This window comes from Haliotis rufescens, unplaced genomic scaffold (assembly GCF_023055435.1).
Source record: "Haliotis rufescens isolate VD_foot unplaced genomic scaffold, xgHalRufe1.0.p SCAF_6, whole genome shotgun sequence".
NCBI lineage: Eukaryota > Metazoa > Mollusca > Gastropoda > Lepetellida > Haliotidae > Haliotis > Haliotis rufescens.
In genome coordinates this window covers 52,090,644-52,111,327 of record NW_025964334.1, presented here as the reverse complement: position 1 = coordinate 52,111,327, position 20,684 = coordinate 52,090,644, and the positions used below count along the sequence as shown (strand labels likewise).

Genomic DNA, 20,684 nt, shown 5'->3' with positions numbered 1-20,684 from the left:
AGGTGCTCATGTATCACCATTGTCCATAAATCGAGGAAATACACCAAGGGCACAGTCATTGGGCGATATTCCACAGTCAGCATGGGCTGTCAGTTGGATTCCTTTAAGTGTCCCATCATTGTTGACCCCGATCTAATTACAGAGGAATGAGTTAGAGATAAGACATGGTGCTCCCAATTATTCTTATCATAACAACACGGTATTCATCTGCTCACTGATATCAAATACATCCATGAATTAATATTCACGAGTTGTGATGTATGCAAAAGCAATAATGTTTGCATATTTTCTCGTGATCAGAAAATTTAGGCATTAAATGTTTGTCACGGAGTGATCCATACTCTGGTTGATGTGTTGTCAGAACCCTAGTTTCAAAGCAAAACACTGATCGCATTGTTGCCAAGATGTCCAGATGTTCTTACGGTGTAATTCGCCAGATAGGGAAAACGTTTCCCAATTGTCTTCATGTTGGTGTGGAAGTTCATCGCTAGGCGGACAGGTCTGAAAGTTGGAATCGTACATTGTTTAGTCTAGATGTTACTGGCGATCGATATTGAGTTCGTTTATGCAATCCTTAGATAGCTAGCTAGCTAGATAGATAGATAGATAGATAGATAACGTCAACACAAGAGATCTCCATTTTTCTACGAAACTGATTCCATTGGGCGTAAAAGGCAAAATAGCGGTGAAGGTTTCAAGGATGGATAACCGAAGATCAGCGATTACACAAGATGTTAACCTGGCCACAGAGAGAGACATTCCTCTGAAATTGTTCGACCCTTAGCCACTAACTGCTAGATCTGTGGTTGTATGATTCACAAAAGAGATCACATATCTACGAACGTATTCATCTATCAAGTTCTCATCTTGCATTGAGATTCAACGTGTAGATACCAGGGAAGCAGCACTCATCCATTATTCGTTTTTTCATACATTCAACCCACCTCCTCATGATGCGCGTGGCGAGAGCAGCGGCACACGCTGGTAAGCTCGCACGTGATATCCTCCCTCCAAAAGATCCTCCAATACGCTTGACCTTCACGCTTACACTTCGAAATAACATAAGATAAAATTTGAACATATGTCCCGTTTAAGCATACATACAATGTAACAATTTTGTGAAAGTAAATGCTGAAGGGATGTGTCCATTCTGCTACAGTACGTTGTTTGTACAAAGTGTATCATTGTTTAACCGCTTACCAGAACAACACATTCGAAAACTACTTCAACAAGCGGATTCAAAAAATTAAAAGATGTATCTATTAATAAAAAAACTGACAAGACCAACTTTGTTGGAATCTGTTGTAATTTTGTTTTAAGGATTTGATATGCACATTAAATATAACTAACAGCCACTATAATAATTATGTCAAAAGACGATAATGACAAATTTGACAAATGTTGAGATTTTATTATCTTTTGAATTTTGAGCAGTTCAACGGACTACATTGCAAAGGAACTCGAGCTTTTTTGTCTTGTACACGTGCCTCTATTTAGAGTATGGAACCGAGCCAGTAGATGTTTATTTTTTTTTATATATGGATCTAAATCTTTATGAATTACCTCCAAACCATACAAATTAGTGTTTGCTCTTGATAAATGTTGTGCGTTATAAAGAGGCTTAGATTTGTTGTTGTTTAAACATGTATGTACTTAAATGATATGTGCAACTATTATAGAAGGTTATTCAAAAGGTACTTCCGGGTTATGAAAGGTCCACATCAATCTAGGCTTATGATAAGAGGCAACTCCGTTTACCGGGTGGACATGTTCGGTGACTTGGTTTGATTTCGTGTTCTAAAATTGATGACTGGTTTGTCTGGTCTGGACACGATTGAGCACAGACCACCGTCCTTTTAGCTGGAATCTTTATCAGTGCGACGTTAAACAACAAACAAACTAGGTACCTGCTTTCCTTGATGTTAAGTACTGTGGCAACGGCCTGTTGTACAGCACTTGCCCACTGTGTTGCGCAGTGGAGATGTACTCCCTTCCCATCCTCTGCTGGGTAGCACAGGCAGACCTGGGAAGTATTTATATAGCTATGCAGTCTATACCTGCCATGCAAGGACATGTTACAGTGTATAATACATAGCCTAAACCAAACGTTTGAAAAAGCTGGAAATAAAAGCAACAAAACTATTTCCATAATCATAAGAAATATCCTCTGTATGATTCCGACTGTGTCATAAGCATGGTATAATAGACGTCTTGAACACTGTATATATAGTATATAGAATTCCATAGGAGCAGATACCTTTAATAGGTGTGGTGTAAAAACAAAACAAAAAATACATGTTAGGCCTTATATTAAAGCTGGAAACGTAAGTACGTCATTGATTAAATAGGAAACGTAACTACGTCATTGAATAATTAGGAAACGTAACAACGTCATTGATTAAGAAGGAAGCGTAACAACGTCATTGATTACATAGGAAACGTAACTACGTAATTGATTAAGTGGGAAACGTAGCTACGCCATTGGTTAAGTAGGAAGCGTAACAACGTCATTGATTAGGTAGGAAACGTAACCACCTCATTGGTTAAGTAGGAAGCGTAACAACGTCATTAATTACGTAGGAAGCGTAACTACGTTATTGAGGACGCGTTAATACGTCATTGATAAAGTAGGAATCGTAACTATATCCTTAATTAAGTAGGAATCGTAACAACGTCGCTATGTAGGAGGCATAACAATACAAGCGAACAGACCCTTTCCAACGTCACTGATGAAGAAGTAAGTGATTGAGTATGGTTTTACGCCGCTTTTAGCAATATTCCAGCAATATCACGGCGGAGGACACCTTCACACATTGTACTCATGTCGGGAATCCATGACGAACGAACGCTTTAACCACTAGGCTACCCGACCGCCCCCACTGATGAAGTAGGAAGCGCAACTACGTCATTGATTAAGTAGGAAAGGTGACTATGGTATTGATGAACTAGGAAACTTATCAACGGCAATCAACAAATTCTTCACATCTATGCAAAATGTAAAGCTTTTTTCTGGTCCCCCTCTTGACATGACTGGAATGTTGCTGAACATGGTTGCATTCTCTCATACATATGAATATACATCTCCCCATGACATTAGTACTTATGGTATATCTAGGTATATGACGGACCTGTGTTTCCAGGTAGAAATGGTACTGATGTTTCATCTTGATGGTGCCAGTAATTTGTTTGTCAGATCCCGCTATTGCAGCTAAAGAAAAAAAAACTATTTCAATATTTTCCGTTGTCTTATCAGCATCTTGTTAATTTATTTCTATTAACCTAAATAAATAAGTGGCTCACACAGTTGCACTAGAAAACAATATCAGTGGACATTGTAAATCAAATGAATGTTCTCAAGCAAATTCAGCTTGATGTACTGAAACCGATATCTACAGAATAATTGGGCACCTGCTGCATCGCCAACTTTTAGCTCTTGGGCAACATTTGGAAATATGGATTTCTTTTGAATGGCATCTTCCATTGTAATGATGGGTGGCTGGACGTTCTTGTAGGTAACTTTCACCATGCTGGCTGCAGTGTCTGCCGACCATTTGTCCACTGGAAGAAAACATCATACATTTTCACATCAATTACTTGTGTCTCGAAAGTTATAACGTTTGTGGCAGATTTTAGGTAAAACCACATGCATCTTCTGAAAGATGAAAAACGTATCTGTTTCAGCATTTACTCCAATGTGAATTAATTATTTTTGTGGCCTGTTAACCGCCTTAGGTGTTCGATATCTAGAATGTTGATGAAAGGTTATATTGATAACTGTACGTTGTTATTTGGCTGGTGTAAGTATTTTTTTTTTTTTAAATAAAGACATGAACCAAAACAATTTGGACTTGTGAAGTCTGAAAGTCTTGGAAATGCGTGAAGTAAATGGTCAAAATGGTCACTATGAAGATTAACCAACATCATTAACCTGACCAGAAAAGTAGGACTAGTTTACTGAAAACATGTGACAGCTAATGAATGAGTTAAAGTCATTCCAAAGGTATGTATCTTCGTGAACATGTATGTTGGTTGGTTGGTTGCTTGCTTTACGCCAATCTCAGCAATATTCCAGCTATATGACGGCGGACCAGACAATCCATTGATTGATATCATGAGCATCGACCCACGCATTTGGGATTGATGACCTGCATCAACCAAGTCAGAGAGTCTGACCACCCGATCCCGTTAGTCGCCTCTTACCACACTCACAGTTGTCTTTTACGGCAATTGCTGAAGACCTATTCTACGTCAGGTCTTCACAGGTCCAACATGTATGTACAATGTAAGCCGGCATTAGTTATTTTATTCAGACCAAGGCAAGTCGAAGTTTATGAAACTATAGCAATTACATATACACTATGCTTTGTGGTTTTGTTTGGTGTATTTAACATTGCGCTTTTCTCTATTACAGACACAGACAGCTGCATGACCATACAATCCATAAACGAAGGTTCTGTAAAGGAACTCTACCTGCCACAATGAGACCAATTGTCTGTCCACTGTACAGAACTCGTCCACTGCAGAACAGCTGGAAAAAACGGTATGATTGAGACATAATTTTATAGGTTTTTCAAATATATGCATAACCTTTCAGCTACACAATTGGCAACTATGTTTAGTTCATATCATATATGAAAACAACTCCTTGGTGTAATCAAAGACAATTCTATCCCCCATGAGTAGAAATAAATGTAATTGTTAATGTGACAACTTGAAATCATGGACATGATTTAGGAATGTGTTTTGGTTTTGTTAAAAAGTTGCCTGTAACATATGGTGATATAATCACATATCTACTACCATCTACTCCTTCAAAAAGTTATAAGAACATGTAGGCTGTGCAGCTATTTGGTTTGCTTCATTAAAAGAAGGGGGCAGTAACAAAGCATAGAATCCACTTAAGAAACAATGACAAAGAAAAGAGAAGAAGGCGGGGAAAACAGCTGACACTATATATATTCTTGTTGTCAGTACCTCCTCAACACCCGGATTTGGTGTACTGAAACTGTTCCGTCCTCCGGTCGGTATATCAGCTGCAGATATATACTTGAGCACTCCCGGATAGGACTGTGGAAAGATTTTCAAAACTCAAAACAGAAACAATAAAATAATGTCTTCATTTCCCTCCCCTCATATGTTGAATCCATGCCTGTATACTTGTTTAGAAGAATTGGTTTAAAACATTGCAGAATAACATTCCATGCCAAGCCTACTTCGATTCAGGAGTTCGAATTTCAAATTTGGCCCTAATTTGATCTGTCGTTCATGATTTGTAAGCACCTTAGCCATAGGTTTCACCAAAAATAATAACGTTTTCAACAATTTGAGTTTCCTGCACTTTAAGCATACACTGCTGGTTGAAAAGAAATAATGGTCAAGACGGAGTTAAAATTCATTCACTCTCACTCAATTATATACACGATAAAGAAAACGCACTCGTATTCCTCCTTTCAATTAACCTAATTTCCTTCTTTGATATTGTAAAATACTACTTTCCAAACGTCTGAGGTTGCCTGAGTAATATGTAGCTAACCGCCTTTAACAGAAAATTACTGGATGAAAAGACCAACCAGGGCAGGTCGTAGTTGGTGGGAATCAAAATCCAGGTAAATTCTGCATGTAATATTTCATGTTATCGCCACACCGAAATTCATAAAACACCAGCTGCCCTCGTTCCTATTCCACACAAAATATGCCTGTCAGGGATTTATTCCCTGAGTAAACAACTGAAGGCATCTTCAGTGTTGTTACTCAGATGGCACAGGTTGTGGACACGGTATTCAAATGGATGAGCAGACAGAAAAAGACGCAAATGACCACAAAACCTCTGACAGAAGCAGGCAGACCTGGCGTCGGCGCGATCATCGTAAACGCGTCAAACACCAGGAACCCGTTTTAACCTCCATTAAGGAGATTCCCCGCAGTAAAAGAATTTTTAGGGACTATTTCTCCTGCCGTTGTTTTATCGTCTGTTTTACACTGTTTCCGTTTTTCCTATTAAATTTTGATCAAGTCTTTTGGGTTAATTATGCCCTAAAGTATTAAAATCTGCAACGTTGCTAAGATGACTTTACTTGCCCTACACCACCCATGTTGGTAAGACAGTTAGTACTCCCATAACGTTGCTCTTCATACACTTCCGTTACTCGTATCGTCAGGATAGCTTTGTGTAACGGAGCCCAGGAGATACAGATCTAAGTGGTTCATATTCGTCAAAACTGACCACTTAGCTGCCAATGTAACCTGAATTAGCAGCCAGTAATAAGCGTGCCCCACAGATTCTACTGCACTTTGTCCCTCATTCAGTCCTGCTTGACAACGGTATTAGGATCTATACCGTCGCTTTTTGCAGTTTTAAAGAAGTTGTTATCCATAAAATTGTGTCTACCATATTCTACCAATTGCATTATTTAAGGCAGTTATTGCCTCAAGAAGACGATAATACATTGGTTTTCAGGAAACCCAAAATTGATCTGCACCTTCGTAATGTAATACAAATAAGATCTAAGTACAAAAGTTATGGGTACGGTTTCTACAGATTTACAGCTTATTGTCTTTTAAAAGATAAAAAAATTTAACGAACATGTATGAATTCAGTATTTTAATCAATTTAGGTTACCATGGCTGCAGAGGTGTCGACAGTGTCGATCTCGGCGTTGCCAACACTGCTTATGACGAATGACGCAGCCACTTCATTTGGAACCGGAGGTAAGTCACCAACGAACTGGACCTGACCTGAAGTCTGAAACATAACATATACATGTATATGGATCGCATACATGTAGTGGCAGAGTTGAGGAGACGACCTATAGTCTGAAACATTCCATATATAGATCTCATACAATTACTGGATGAGTTAAGGAGACGACCTATAGTCTGAAACATTCCATATATAGATCTCATACAATTACTGGATGAGTTGAGGAGACGACCTATAGTCTGAAACATTACATATATAGATCTCATACAATTACTGGATGAGTTGAGGAGACGACCTATAGTGTGAAACATTCCAAATATAGATCTCCTTTAATTACTGGATGAGTTGAGGAGACATTACATATACATGTATATATATAACATGAACAATCCAGTGACACTATAGCGCATATACTGATTTTGTTGAAACTAAAAACGATATGTTTGAATTAAGTCTGCTGTGTACAGGTTCATCGATTCTGTTAGACAGCTTTCACTGTTAGTTAGCAGCCAGTGTCTTCTTGCTTAAGTAGCTCATCGCTACGTTTACCTATTGAATTATACATTGACATGTTATTATGGCATAGTAACCTTGTGATCGGTATTTCTTTCAAGTGAGACATGCTCAGAGGTTTAACATTTAAATTGTAAGAAAAGCCATCAGGCTTTTCCCTCGCTCGCCATTTTACATTTTGAACCAAAACCTCAGAGTGTTTTATCCTTAACAGAGAGTGCAGAGTTAACTAACCTCCAGGTGTTTGTTTGTCCCAGCCGGTTTAATCAGCAGTCTATGTGTCTTCCTTATTTTCGTATCAGTGTTGGTTTAGCCATCTTATGTAATAGCTGGTATACGGTTGCATAGTTAACGTTTCAATATTTGCTACTACCACAATGATCTGCACCCAAGGCGGCTCCACTCAGGTTCACGCCCCAAGATTGCTTTTTGTATTTATCGGTAGTCTTTGCCTGTCGGGGCGGTCGGGTAGCCTAGTGGTTAAAGCGTTCGCTCGTCACGCCGAAGACCCGGGTTCGATTCCCGACATGGGTACAATGTGTGAAGCCTATTTCTGGTGTCCCCTGCCGTGATATTGCTTGAATATTGCTAAAAGCGGCGTTAAACCATACTCACTCACTCACTCACTTTGCCTGTCACAATTTTGGCCTAGCCACTTTAGATTTTCTCTCGTTGAGTATATGCAGATGATGATAATAAACCTGCGAACATTTACCAGGTTGTCTCGCTTTTCTGTATTTACATTTATGAACACAATAGTAGCAGGAGATCAGCTCCGTGACAGTAACGCTTTCAAAAAGGTTAAAGGTAGACCAGGGGAATTCATTTCCAAATTGGATACATCGGTGTTTGTTCAGATGAACATCTGACTCGCTTTTGTAATAATGACTGGCGTTTAAGCTGGAACAGGATATGACCACCTTTCCGAAAACACCTAGTGCCATTACTGGTTCATTGTCGGGATCGTCCAATGGACATCTTATTTGGAAAGGGTTTTGTCGCTTGCTAATATGTACTTATGTTCCCATGTTTGTTCAGGTGAATACTCGACTTGCCTTGCTGTCACCATATCCATTATAATGCGGTTGACAGGATGACAAAGATAATCATGTTCTGAACACAAATTAATGTTGACAACAAACCAAAGCAAGTCATAAGTCACATATTCGTAGTCTTAATATGTTGGTGAAAATACATACCTGTAAGGTTGCATCTGCTTTTGTCATAGGTTGAGTCAAGGGGTATTCATCTTTACGACTGTCATATGTCTGAGTGCCGGATGACACGGGCCGCATCAAGTTGGTGCCTCCACTCTGGAATCTTGTGGCTGCTTTCTCACTACACATGCCGAGCACACACTAAATAAAGATTTAGAAACGAGCTTGTACCGGTCACAAATTGGATACACCCATACCCGTTCTCATGGTTTTCCCCTACATGGTAAACGTCTCAGACCTGCATCACTTCACCTTTTCCTACACATCAAGTGACACAACTGAAATGTTCACTCGCTTAAACGCAGTAATATGACTGAAACAATGTTAAACCCAACTCACAGACTACTTCCGCCAAGCCTTCGCCCACTTTAAGTAACGAGGACAAGTTCGAAATTTCGAAAAAATGATCAAAATTAAGATGAAATAATCGAAATGACTTGAAAAAAATAGGAATTTCAAGGGTTTTTTTTATAAAATTCAAATAACGAAGAAATAATCGAAATGACGAAAATATGATGGAAGAAACGAGAAAAAATTCCAATCGATAAAATAAACAAATAATTTAAAAAAAATGATGTTAAACAAATAAAATTATGCTACCAAAATGATTTTCAAAGTATTCACAAGACAATGTCTTGGTTCCAAATTTGCAAGCAGTTGAAATCCAGCAGGGTGAGACGGCAACATGAATGCACGTGTTTTGCATCTCGGAGGTAAGTGTTTGGGGCCCTGAATAATTTCACCAGGCCCTCATTCACAAAATGTAGCTAATTGTAACTAATATATTGACAATCAAATTTACAGTAGGTTGATGAAGGCCATAGGCACTTGAGCCCACACTCTGAGGAACGCCTTGGTCGGACGTCATCTATATGGATGGATTTTTATAGGGCAAGAAATAGGGTAACGCATGTGCATTTCAATTTGCACGGAACCCACGTGCATTGGGTTACCATGGCCGTTGCCGTGATGCGTTTTGGCGATCGGTTTTATTGTCATCTGCTTGGTTTTTTAATCATCAAAATTTCATTGTTCCGGACAAGTTAATGTTAAATTTTAGAAACGTTGACAAAAATTAGCCAGATATTTAAATGACAACTTTTCATGCAATGTTACTTGGGGTGACGTTTCTTTTGCGGTTCAGTATATTTTTCAGGGAGATGAGAAATTAGTTTCACTGCACAATACTAATAACGTAATGTATCTGCGCGGCCACTAATAAATGTCATAAAATTGTAATTCAATGGTGAAAAATGTGTTGGAATAGATGTTATGATTACATGTGACTAGATAAATTAAAACTGAAAACATTATTTTGAAATGTGTGAGATCGAATGTAGTTTAAAGGAGTAGTGAGCAGTACACGACAACCTGGATCAGGCAACTATATTAACTGAAAACAATAAACAATGCAAGCTGTGCATGCTTTATGGGACACGGTGACCTGCATCACGCAAGGTCACGAAGCCTGATCATCCGATCCCAGTTTAGCCAGGTCTGACGACAAGCATGCGGTACTTGACCTGACCCGAAATTCTCAACTGACAAATTCAGTGATGACACTTACAGCTCCGCGCGATTGGATCGTGTTTGTTAACACTGATATCGATATCACATGGATAGATGACACAAACCGATATCCCTATAATGATACACAGATCACGTCTAGCGTCTAGATATGTCTAACATAGAGACATTGGAGACTGATGTATAATGACTGACCTTGTAGAACAGACAGATGGCCAAGTTCTTTCTGTAGGCTGGACTCGATAAACCCGCTGTAGCGTCTGGGATCAGCTCGGCGGACAGACTGTCTATTGCAGCTGAATAATGAATTAGGTTGCATGAAGAACGCGTGTACATACCTCACTGTTCAAAACAATAAAAGTAGGACTCATTACCATGATTAACGTGTTTGAGTAATTCCATTCTGCCTTAAAAGAACCAATACACATGCATGTACCCTTGGAACAGCATCACATATACACCGTGTGAGTGAGTGAGTGAGGATGGTTTTACGCCGCTTTTAGCAATATTCCAGCAATATCACGGCGGGGGAGACCAGAAATGGGCTTCACACATTGTACCCATGTCGGGAATCGAACCCGGGTCTTCAGCGTGACGAGCGAACGCTTTAACCAGTAGGCTACCCGACCGCCCCTATACACCGTCAACATGCTGAGCATCCGTCTGATTGCCATGAGAATGCATGTGTGTGAGCAACTCCATTTTGACCTAACCATCACAACTATAGTCTGGAAGGTAATTTAAGGTACCGACGTTTACTGCAATATCTGAAAAATTATCGGACCTACTCCAGTCAAAGCTGGTATGAGACCATTAAACAGTCATACATAACTGGATATTACATTTAAAGACAATAGGTGCATGCGAAAAAATCTGTCTATTTAGCTATCACTATATTTCATCAACAACCAGACCTGTTCATCACGGGTGGAACGAGCATTCATTGAAACAGCCATCTGCTGGTCTGATTGTTGATGAAATATAGTGATAGCTAAATAGACAGATTTTTTATTCATGCACCGATTGTCTTTAAATGTAATATCCAGTTATGTATGACTGTTTAATAATCTCATACCAACTTTGACTGTAGTAGGTCCGATAATTTTTCAGATATTGTAGTAAACGTCGGTACCTTAAATTACCTTCCAGACTATACATCTAAACTATCCACCATGGGAATATTTGTTTTCCATTCGATTCCTACATCGCAACATGACAACCAACCATTTCAGCACTCCCGTCATTATATCAACTTCGAAACCGGATGGCAGCCAACCGATACGGGATCGTCATTTGAATGAAAATCAGGACTTGCCCCTAACCTTTAAGAACTGAAGCATCCCCCAACTGTTTGCCTTGCAGAAACGCCTCCGTATTGCTTGCATGTACCTGTATATATTCAAGTCAATGTTGAATAACAACAGTCAAGCAGGACGACACGTGTTTGTTTTATACATCGAAACTATTACGCATTAGCTGTGCACAGCGGTAATGTTGAACAGCTTGAATTATGTTTCATGTGTGAGTCATAAAATGGCTAGCTTTTCATTCGTCCACCTAAAACTGTCATAAGTGCACGTTACAAATTCATGTCACCCTTAACATCTATTTGAGAAATTGATTTCTATATATAATAAACAAATGGTAGTATGGACGAACGTTTTCTTGCACGGTTCCACTTTATTTGTTCAGTTGCATGTATTTTTGCAAATTTGAAATTGTCATATACGATATTTACAAGAATTCTTATGTTTTTTAGGAGAAATAATTGTGCATTCATGTTTGGTAATTTCATATAATGTCAGGAGCATTTCAACCCATACTCAGGCGTCGAAACCTATATTGATAATGTCACCCTGTTCGTGTCATAGGGAAGCAAGTCATCGGCCTTTCTTCCATTCCTATCTTAAACACCTGAAATGTACAGGTGAGTACTTTCTACTTGCTTTCAACTTGCTTCCGCGAGGGCACGGGTAGCCCAGTCGTCTAAGGCGCCGCGATTCGCTGGAACGCCATAAACCTATGATTGTGAGTTCGAATCCCGGTTCGCCCCGATTATGTTTCTAGGTTTGTCAGCACCATATACCCGTGCTCGTGTGTTTCACCAAAGTGGTAAACGTCTGAGACCTGCATCACTTCGGGCTTTCCTCCCACATTAAGCTGACACGCCGTGATATAACTGGTATACTCATTCACTCACGCATTCAACGTGTTTCCATTTTGCCGTAGGGTTTCACGAACTCCATATTATTGAGAAATCATTCCCCCCCCCCCCCCCCCCCCCCCCCCCCTTCTGACTTGCTTTTTATTTAGCAAATTCCCGACTTACCAGTGTCTTGTTGATGCCACCGTACACCAGGGATGGTTTTGTCTTGACAGTGAAGTTGTTGTTCCTGTCCAACTGCATCCTGAAGCCTGCTGTCACATAGGCGTGGGCATTCTATAACAAATTAGTGAGTGATTATTTTGTTCTCTCTAGCCTACAATGTGTGGTCGTCTCATGAACTGTGCATATCTACCTGATGTCTGGGGGTAGTATTGAAGGTCTTGACATACACGTCTCCAGATGGGAATGTTGGAAGTGTCACAGACAGGATGACCTTGCCCTTCATGTCTAGGTTGAGGAAGTCCATAAGACTGCATGGTTCCTCTGTGCCATCACTTGATCCTGCAATACATAATCAGTATATTTATATGACCAGGAATATTCTTACTTTTACCCACAAAACTGTGTAAAATTGATAGTCACAGAAACTGCTTGATATAACAAGTGTCAGTAAACTGAAGAAAGGATACTTGGCGTGTATATTATGAATATGTGCACTCTGGTCAGTGTTTGTTTCCTTCGTGTAGCGCAGTACAAACCAGAAAACGAAATATATTGTCATATTCCTCTTTCATGTTAATATTGCCCTTCACCCAAAGATTTCAGTTTGCTCAACAAGTAACAATTGTTGTTATGTACACATATGTGGTTCAACACATAATACTCTCACCAAACAAACGTTCAATCTATGATGGTAATATGACTATATTCAAATCATTAAGGCTACAAATAAGTAGAGGTAGATAGATTTGTTATAATTGTTACAACACAACACACAGGAGTCACCAACACGGATTCCATAAATTGTTTTCTTCTAATTGTAGTGTTGTTTTTTTTCCAATTATACCACCAACGTGATACTTTCGTATTTTCCAGTTTTAAATACTGTATACCTTACCAATGAACAGAGTTGCCCTGACTGTCTCGAACATGGTGAAGATATCAGACGGGAACTCAGTGTGCAGGTTCTTCAGCATCAGGTTACCTGCCCAGCTGGCCAACTGAAACAGATAAAGTGATCATCTCGTAACTTCACGACAACACCCCTCTGCACAATCTTATTGGATCAAACATAAACCTTCAGCTAAGTGTACAAAACTTATGATTATGTTTCTTCAAATCAAAGTGATGAAGCGAAGAAAAACAATTCCTATTTGTATTTCTTTTAAATATTCGCTGAGCAGATATGCACGTGCCATACATTTAAAATGGAATGCCAGGATATTATATTTCTTCATTTCTGGGTTTTACTAGGATATTCTGAAGGAGGTAATGATTCCATATGATAATTAATACGACTAAGGCGGAGCTGTGAGTCGATTAAATGAAACTCAGCACCCTCCCCAAAATACCGTGAGATATTCTAATGGAGATTCAAGTTCATCTTGGTAACCGCAAAGGGCACAAAATAGGCATGAATAAAAAACACAGTAAATGATAAATACATGGTCAGTCAGTGATGACATGAACTGGTGTCTTCTTACATTTCTCATTCCGACGTTTCCAATTACGGCAACGTGGTTTGCGAAATCCCGGAAGTAGGACAAAGCAGGATTGGTTCTGTTTTTCTCAAACACCTCATTCATGTTGGTCAGAGTGATGCTGGAACCAAACGTCACTTTGGAGGAGTCCACCTGTGACATAAAAAGCTCTTGCATATGTGGTTCTGGAAAAGTGCACATTTCGTGATGTGTTTGTAAATTACTCGGAGGAATTCGCAGTCTTAGTTATTTTGATTACTCAAAAACAATTCTTTATGTTTCGCATTTAATATTGTATGCCCAGTATATCATTAAACCTGTGTCCACTCAACTTACAGAAATGTTGTAAAACTCTTGGATTCCACGCAGGTCAATGAGCACACCATACATCCATGGGCCGATTTCTTTGTACACACCTGGAAACAAGTCAGTCGTCAATATTCTTATTGGATATGATAGATGAGACATATTTGTGTCAGAAACTTGCATCACTTGGCAACAAATTGTACGGCAGAATTAAATCAAAACAGAAGCCATTGAGAGTCTTTGTGACAATGCATGCCAGTCCTTATCCAGTAATGGACACTTCAACATAAAATAACCATCACAGCCTAAAGTTTTAAGTAGATTCTCTAGTGCACGTTATTCGTCTTCTCTATGTACTCGCATTAAAGCGTTCACATTCGTTTACCGAATCCTGAATTTCCGAACACGAGTCTGTAGTTGTCTCCCTTGTGTTGGCCCAGGAGGGCGTACAGCTGCTGTCTGGTGGTGGGTTTGTACCACTGTGACCCCTGCAGCACAATGTGGAGGGGGACGAGCTCTGGGTCAGTCTGTCTCTCAGATGAACAGCGTCCTGTACAGGTCTTCCCGGTTTTGCTGCATATCTTCTTGTCCAGTTCCTGGAATTAATAATTGAGGGAGACAATCAGTTAAATTTTAATTTTAAAAGATAACATGACTGATACTAATAGTTAATGTATCAGTTTTCAAGTAATACATATAAAGTCACTTATCTATCGTTAAATGAATATTGAAGAACTCATTACATGACATGAGCCATCCCCTCATTCTGCCATATTTACACCTATATGGGGAAAGAACTAAGGAAACTATAGGTCGAAGCAGTAAAAATGATGACCTCCAGCATGTAGGCTGAGGCCCTTTTGTTAGTACCATCCTTCAGACGACCTGATATTCTTTAAATGATAAACATGTTTGCCACTATGAAACTGGATACGTAAGTGCATCCAGATCAGCATTCAGAAATATACAGATTGGTAACATCAACCTTAGTGGCACTGTCGCCATCCCAGTGGTTAACGGTATATATATTGAAAGTTCTAGTTTGTACACTATTCCATTGCTATCACACCCAGATCATAATTAACGTTTCGGAGTATATGCTTACTCCTTCATCTTCATAATAAAGAAGGTGATATCCATAAACTCTCTTGCTTATGTGTATCACTTCTAAAGGTCTTTCAAAGATCAGATCAGTATTGTAGTGAACATATCTATCGTCTTTGAAGCAGGATCACACCAAGGACCACGCTATAAATTGGATGCAATAACGTGAAAGTTTAATATGAAGATGTCCCAGTTTACCTCAATGTCAATAGTACCGCCAGGTAGGCTTGGCGGGGCGTCAGATGCAAAGGACTTCATAGCATCCAGAATCGGGCGATACCCTGCGATAAGAAGAATTATTGACATTTAAAACACTCTAAATATGTACAATACACGATCGAAAGAAAAACCAAGGAACAGAATAAAAAGGTCTACCCCTTTTCCAAGTTCTCAAACACAAACCGACGTTCCAAATATATTTCTGCCAAAAGCTTATAAATGAAAAAAAAGCATTTCCACTTAAAGCAGGTGGGTGTCATCGAGCTCTGATGTTGTAGAGTGTTATGCTATCACTAAACTCCCTGACTATTAAGGCAATCGCTTTATGGTTTGAAACCTTTTGACTGTGTCATTGTGAATATGTACTTTTTAACCTATATCTAACAAATAGTTATTTAGACAAATGTGTGTAATATTTCTATTCGCTAACGTAAAGTGTTCAACTTTAGAACATTTGTGGCATTTTTGTGGTAAACATCATTACAAGAACACTCTTATCATATCTTGTATATCTATAGCATTATTAGCCTAGAGACTCTGTGTTGTAACCAGGCACATATATTTAATTGACATATAGACTCAAGCTTAACAGATATCGCAACAGATAACAACGAGATATAACTACGAAAAAAGGGATGACTCTGACGAGGTGGGTTTATGTAACTGTAAACACACTGTGTCAGGGGATATCATACACCACTTCAAATATCATACCATATCCTGAACCAGTTGAGCTACTCCAACATGTACATGAATACCGTGCTCTACTGTACATGCTTACCCTTGTCACTAATACCGGGTGTCATCACTTATTTTCAGTGATCCAGACATATATATAATTTTCACCACTATTAATTTTGTAAATGACAACATTTGGCCAGCACATGGCAAAGGTTCGTAGGGTAAATATTTACTTGACAGTTTGAGCGTTAGCTACAACTAACACGTGTGGCTCTCTATTTGGCCCGACATGGGTACAATGTGTGAAGCCCATCTCTGGTATCCCCCGCCGTGACATTGCTGGAATATTCCATATTCACTCACTCACTCTCTTCTTGGTTGACGATGAAATTGTATCACTACAAACATCTTGTGTCAAATGGATATGCTACACCCCTTGAAATGCCGAACCATATCTTGAACCAGTTGATAAAATGTTACATGTGAATGAATATCATATTTTATGAATAGTCGTTCTTCAACAACGAAGATTGTATCCATAATCACTTTATTGTTTAGTTCGTGAATGACAGTTTGATTTAGACATATTACAAGCATACCTCGAGAAGGCTGAAGAAGATGTGTCCCGCACTGGAAGTGGACTCTGAAGGTGTATAATAATTTTGACTGGCTTAGAGTGAAACCTCACTGACCTGTACATCGGCAGATGGTTGCATCAAATGCATTTTCTACTTGCTGCATGGTAGGGTTGGGAGTCCTCTTTAGTAGACTGAAACACATATCGAGTTTTATAGATATTCGTAGAGTTTGTTTTAAGGACATTTCGACGTTAGTCTTCACATCGTTATACAGAATTTGTCAGGGTTTGTGTACAGTGAATTCTAAACTTTCCCGGATATTCAGGTTTGAAACATGTGCGATTGTGAGATCATTGTAAGGCCCATATTTACAATCCTACGTACGTTTTGTGTACAGTTTTTGAGATCGCTAATCACTTGTATCTATGTTTCAGTGAACACCAAATTTATAGTCTTACCCATACATATTCATAACCTGGGCGGGGCTACAGAAGCCACACTGGGAGCCATTATACTGTGCCAGGCGGTCTTGTAACGGGTGTAGGCCATCCATAGTGTTGCCCAGACCTTCAATGGTTGTCACTTGCATGCCGTCACACGTGTAGAGAGGGACGAGGCACTAAAGGAATCAGATCGTCTTAAAGTTACTAGTGTATTTTATACGCAATATGTAAATGTATAGTAAAGTACATTTACACCTATCATACTATGATTGACACTAATGAAATAGTGATAACTAAGTGCATTGGCGATACTTGGGGCAGAGAGGTCTTCACGGTGTCCACAGTAACGTCAGAGACAGCAAACAGTTCGACCTTGGACACCTTACTGAACACCAGAGAAGCTCTCCAATGGTTCATCGTCCTACTTTGTCATTTGTTGCAAAGAAGGGACTATTGCATCTGGAGTACAAAGTATTATTAGACATCTCCTTACCGAGTGGACTGTGTAGGTCTGCACGGCCTTTGTGATGGGATCATATAGTGTGGTAGTGACGAGGCACACGCCACACCCTCCCTCCAAACACATCGCTTTGGTGCCATAGGACACACCCTGGGACCTCATGAACTCATTCAGGGACAAAGCTGCGGCATACTGGTTGCTAACTGGAAATATTTATACATAACGAGTACGCAACATGTTTTGTTTTTAACTTGAAATGTAATATCATCACCATTTGACATATACACGGGTCCATACACTGGTAGAGACGTCTTGTAGAAAGGTGTGGTCACTTTTATTTTATTACATGCAAAACAAGACTTAGTAACATCCCCATCTCCACCATTTCTGAATGGTGCAATACTTTCCTGATTAACAAATTAGGTGACATTTAACCAGCAAATCTTTTCACATCTTTGAGACCTTATGTTGTCTATTACAGTACAACTAAGCCCAGTGCTCCTGGTGTCCCTAATAACAAATAATAAGGACTTGTTCCGTTCCCCTTCCTGCTTTAATATCAAAGTTATATTAACTTTAAAACACGGGAGTTCAATACATAACGAAAATGAACTACAGGTTATCACCTTGAGGATGAACTTATGGATGACCATAGACATGACTGTCCCATGTGGCATGACAGAAGAGGAGATGTACAGGATATCCCTGAATATCCAAACACCTTGGGGCGAACAGATTCAGTCAAAACCTCAAAGCATCCCATAATTTATATCAGTGGACAAAGGAAAAGAGAGACATTTTGTTTCCATGGCAAATAGAGACTCATGTATTTAAGAATAGTTTTCCCTGAACTATTATAGTTAAAGCAGGAAGACGCATGGGGATAGAGCAATTGTTATCAATTCTCAAAGATGCCGAATTTAAGACTAACCTTGTGTTTTATTGGAGTTAGGTTTAAAATTATATATGTTAATACCTGTGACATAAATTGAAAATCCTGGAACAGGGCTAACTAACGGGCACTTCAACCTAAACGCCTGTACCCTTACGTTAAGAGACATATTTACGTTTTAAACAAAGTAGTTCACATGTCATTAGCCATTCATTGTGTGGTTATCCATGATGCCATGTACCTTTAAGTAAAATTTAACTTTAAGTTTATTTATCTGTTTGCTTCATTTAAATCACGTGACTCGAAAAATTCCACAACTGCATTTAGGGGCCGAGCTATCGCTTCTCTCGCTGAGGTGTTTTCTGTCGTACAAGTTACAACTTTGTTTCCAGCACTGATGTTAGCAGACTGAAGCAACTGCAAGCCATGAAATAGTGGGCTTACCGATTTAGTTGCGCGCCATGATACCGTTACCCACCTCGCTTGACGATATGGGCCATGATATGACGTCGCCGTGGAACATGGTGGGGGAAGGGTAACAGCGACCGTTTTGTTTGATTGCAGTATCCATTTCTAAATACCGTATGCTGAGCAACAGGTGTACATGTAGCCATGAACCACTTCAAGGAAGCTTATTTCTGTGTCCAGATACAGACATAATTCAGAGGCACCAGCGCCCCCTCGGACAATTTTGTTACTGCTGTCACTGTACTGCAGATTGTGTAATGCAATAAACAGACGCCAACCTTCATGAATCCAGTGACAATTATTGTCATACAAATAAATGACACACAAATGTTAAGCTGTGACGGAACAATTCCTTTAGCTGTACCTGTGTAGGAATTTCTATTTATGGTGAAGGTAACAGAGGACTTGAGAGGACCTGTGGCCTTGAACTTGAAGAAGTGGCCACAGTTTTCACAGGTAGAAGCATAGACGCCATCCTTCAGTGCTCCGTTGGTGGGGACGTGGCTGTGGAGGAAATCTATCCAAGTAACAACTGGATGAAAATATAAAATTTTTATTTTTTATTTCGCCATGCTTAATAATGTGAATACAATATTTAGAAGGTGTAGTAATTTTGTATAAAAATTATTATTTGGCATCGGAAATCATTTTTGTTACTGATACGTCAAGTATGGAAATATCCTCCACGTATCTACCCAAAAACTTTTTGAAAGCTATACTGATGCTTTGAATGTTGTAACCTTGATCAAACAGCTTCTGAACAAGAGTCGTGTGATGCTCTTCGAAATCTTGGAGCATGCTCGATTGTGTCTCAAAAGTTTTGAAATGTGAACATCAATGGCTGGAGCTACAGGAATATCGATCAACATAAAGGAAAGCAGTCTTTTGAAAAGTAATAGTCAACCCTCTTGTCAAACAGTCTTGTGGAGAGTGTTTAGTGTTTTGTCAAATAGTATTTTATTCCGGGTCTCAAAATTAAAGGCATCTGTACAGCTGTTAAAACATTTTTATGGTGGACATGTGACGGACATTTCCAAACGTGTCGCATCAGTGACCAAAATGAATTCCCTATTTTGACATGTGCAGTATGATTCTGTGTTTAGGTAAATGTTTATCTTGCTGTGCATATAGTTGTGACGGGTGCCACCAGTGTGGCAGGATAGGCTCACCTTTTCGCCAACACCTGTTGTCTTCAGTTTTTTATTCATACACACATGCTCAAGATATGGTCGGAATCGTGCAGTGGATTACTATTGATACAAAACAAAATAAAGAATGTATCTTGAAGTGAAAAATGTATCTGTTACGAGGAAGGCATTAAGTTTTTGCCTACAGGATATGCTCCAGTCTGTTACCTTGTCCTACACACCGGGCAGTGCACAAAGTTCCCCAGCGACGTTGTCGACATGTCTGCTGCGTCTGCTGCCGCTGCTCCGCTGGTTTTATTATTATTTATTCCCGGGTTGTCTGCACTGGCAGCGTGATTGTCGCATGACATGCATGTGATGATAATTTTTTTTATGTTGATAAGTCTTTATCTATGTACATTGCATCGAAACAAGTACATGGACTTTGACCTATGTGTAAGTGGTGCAGATACAGTATCAGTGTTCGAAATACCTGCCTGCCCGCCCGTCCGAGACGGGTTGATTTCAACTCGGGCTGCCAGATCTTCAAATCCCACTGCCCGACGGTCGGGTTATATTTCATATGTGACAATACTAAATATTTCCCGATGATAATCATTACTTCACATGTAAAGATGAATG

The 20,684-nt window shown here is 39.4% G+C and overlaps 1 protein-coding gene across 1 annotated transcript in view; it reads right to left on the bottom strand.

The window, feature by feature from the left end:
• The window catches only part of LOC124138160 (xanthine dehydrogenase-like), a 30,796-nt gene extending 10,402 nt beyond the window's left edge, over nt 1–20,394 (bottom strand). Inside the window, exons 1-24 of the mRNA XM_048386250.1 lie at nt 20,271–20,394; nt 19,280–19,419; nt 17,589–17,758; nt 17,111–17,271; nt 16,767–16,843; nt 15,373–15,455; nt 14,456–14,666; nt 14,101–14,180; nt 13,768–13,917; nt 13,182–13,284; nt 12,477–12,625; nt 12,287–12,397; nt 11,280–11,346; nt 10,153–10,253; nt 8,413–8,571; nt 6,620–6,742; nt 4,975–5,067; nt 4,471–4,528; nt 3,409–3,558; nt 3,129–3,208; nt 1,908–2,023; nt 945–1,049; nt 423–501; nt 18–132 (exon numbers count right to left, since the gene is read on the bottom strand). Coding sequence (XP_048242207.1) covers nt 18–132; nt 423–501; nt 945–1,049; nt 1,908–2,023; nt 3,129–3,208; nt 3,409–3,558; nt 4,471–4,528; nt 4,975–5,067; nt 6,620–6,742; nt 8,413–8,571; nt 10,153–10,253; nt 11,280–11,346; nt 12,287–12,397; nt 12,477–12,625; nt 13,182–13,284; nt 13,768–13,917; nt 14,101–14,180; nt 14,456–14,666; nt 15,373–15,455; nt 16,767–16,843; nt 17,111–17,271; nt 17,589–17,758; nt 19,280–19,419; nt 20,271–20,323 — 2,734 coding nt within the window. The 5' untranslated portion in view covers nt 20,324–20,394. The remainder of the gene's footprint in view (nt 1–17; nt 133–422; nt 502–944; nt 1,050–1,907; nt 2,024–3,128; nt 3,209–3,408; nt 3,559–4,470; nt 4,529–4,974; nt 5,068–6,619; nt 6,743–8,412; nt 8,572–10,152; nt 10,254–11,279; nt 11,347–12,286; nt 12,398–12,476; nt 12,626–13,181; nt 13,285–13,767; nt 13,918–14,100; nt 14,181–14,455; nt 14,667–15,372; nt 15,456–16,766; nt 16,844–17,110; nt 17,272–17,588; nt 17,759–19,279; nt 19,420–20,270) is intronic.
• Between the last annotated feature and the right edge of the window lie 290 nt (nt 20,395–20,684).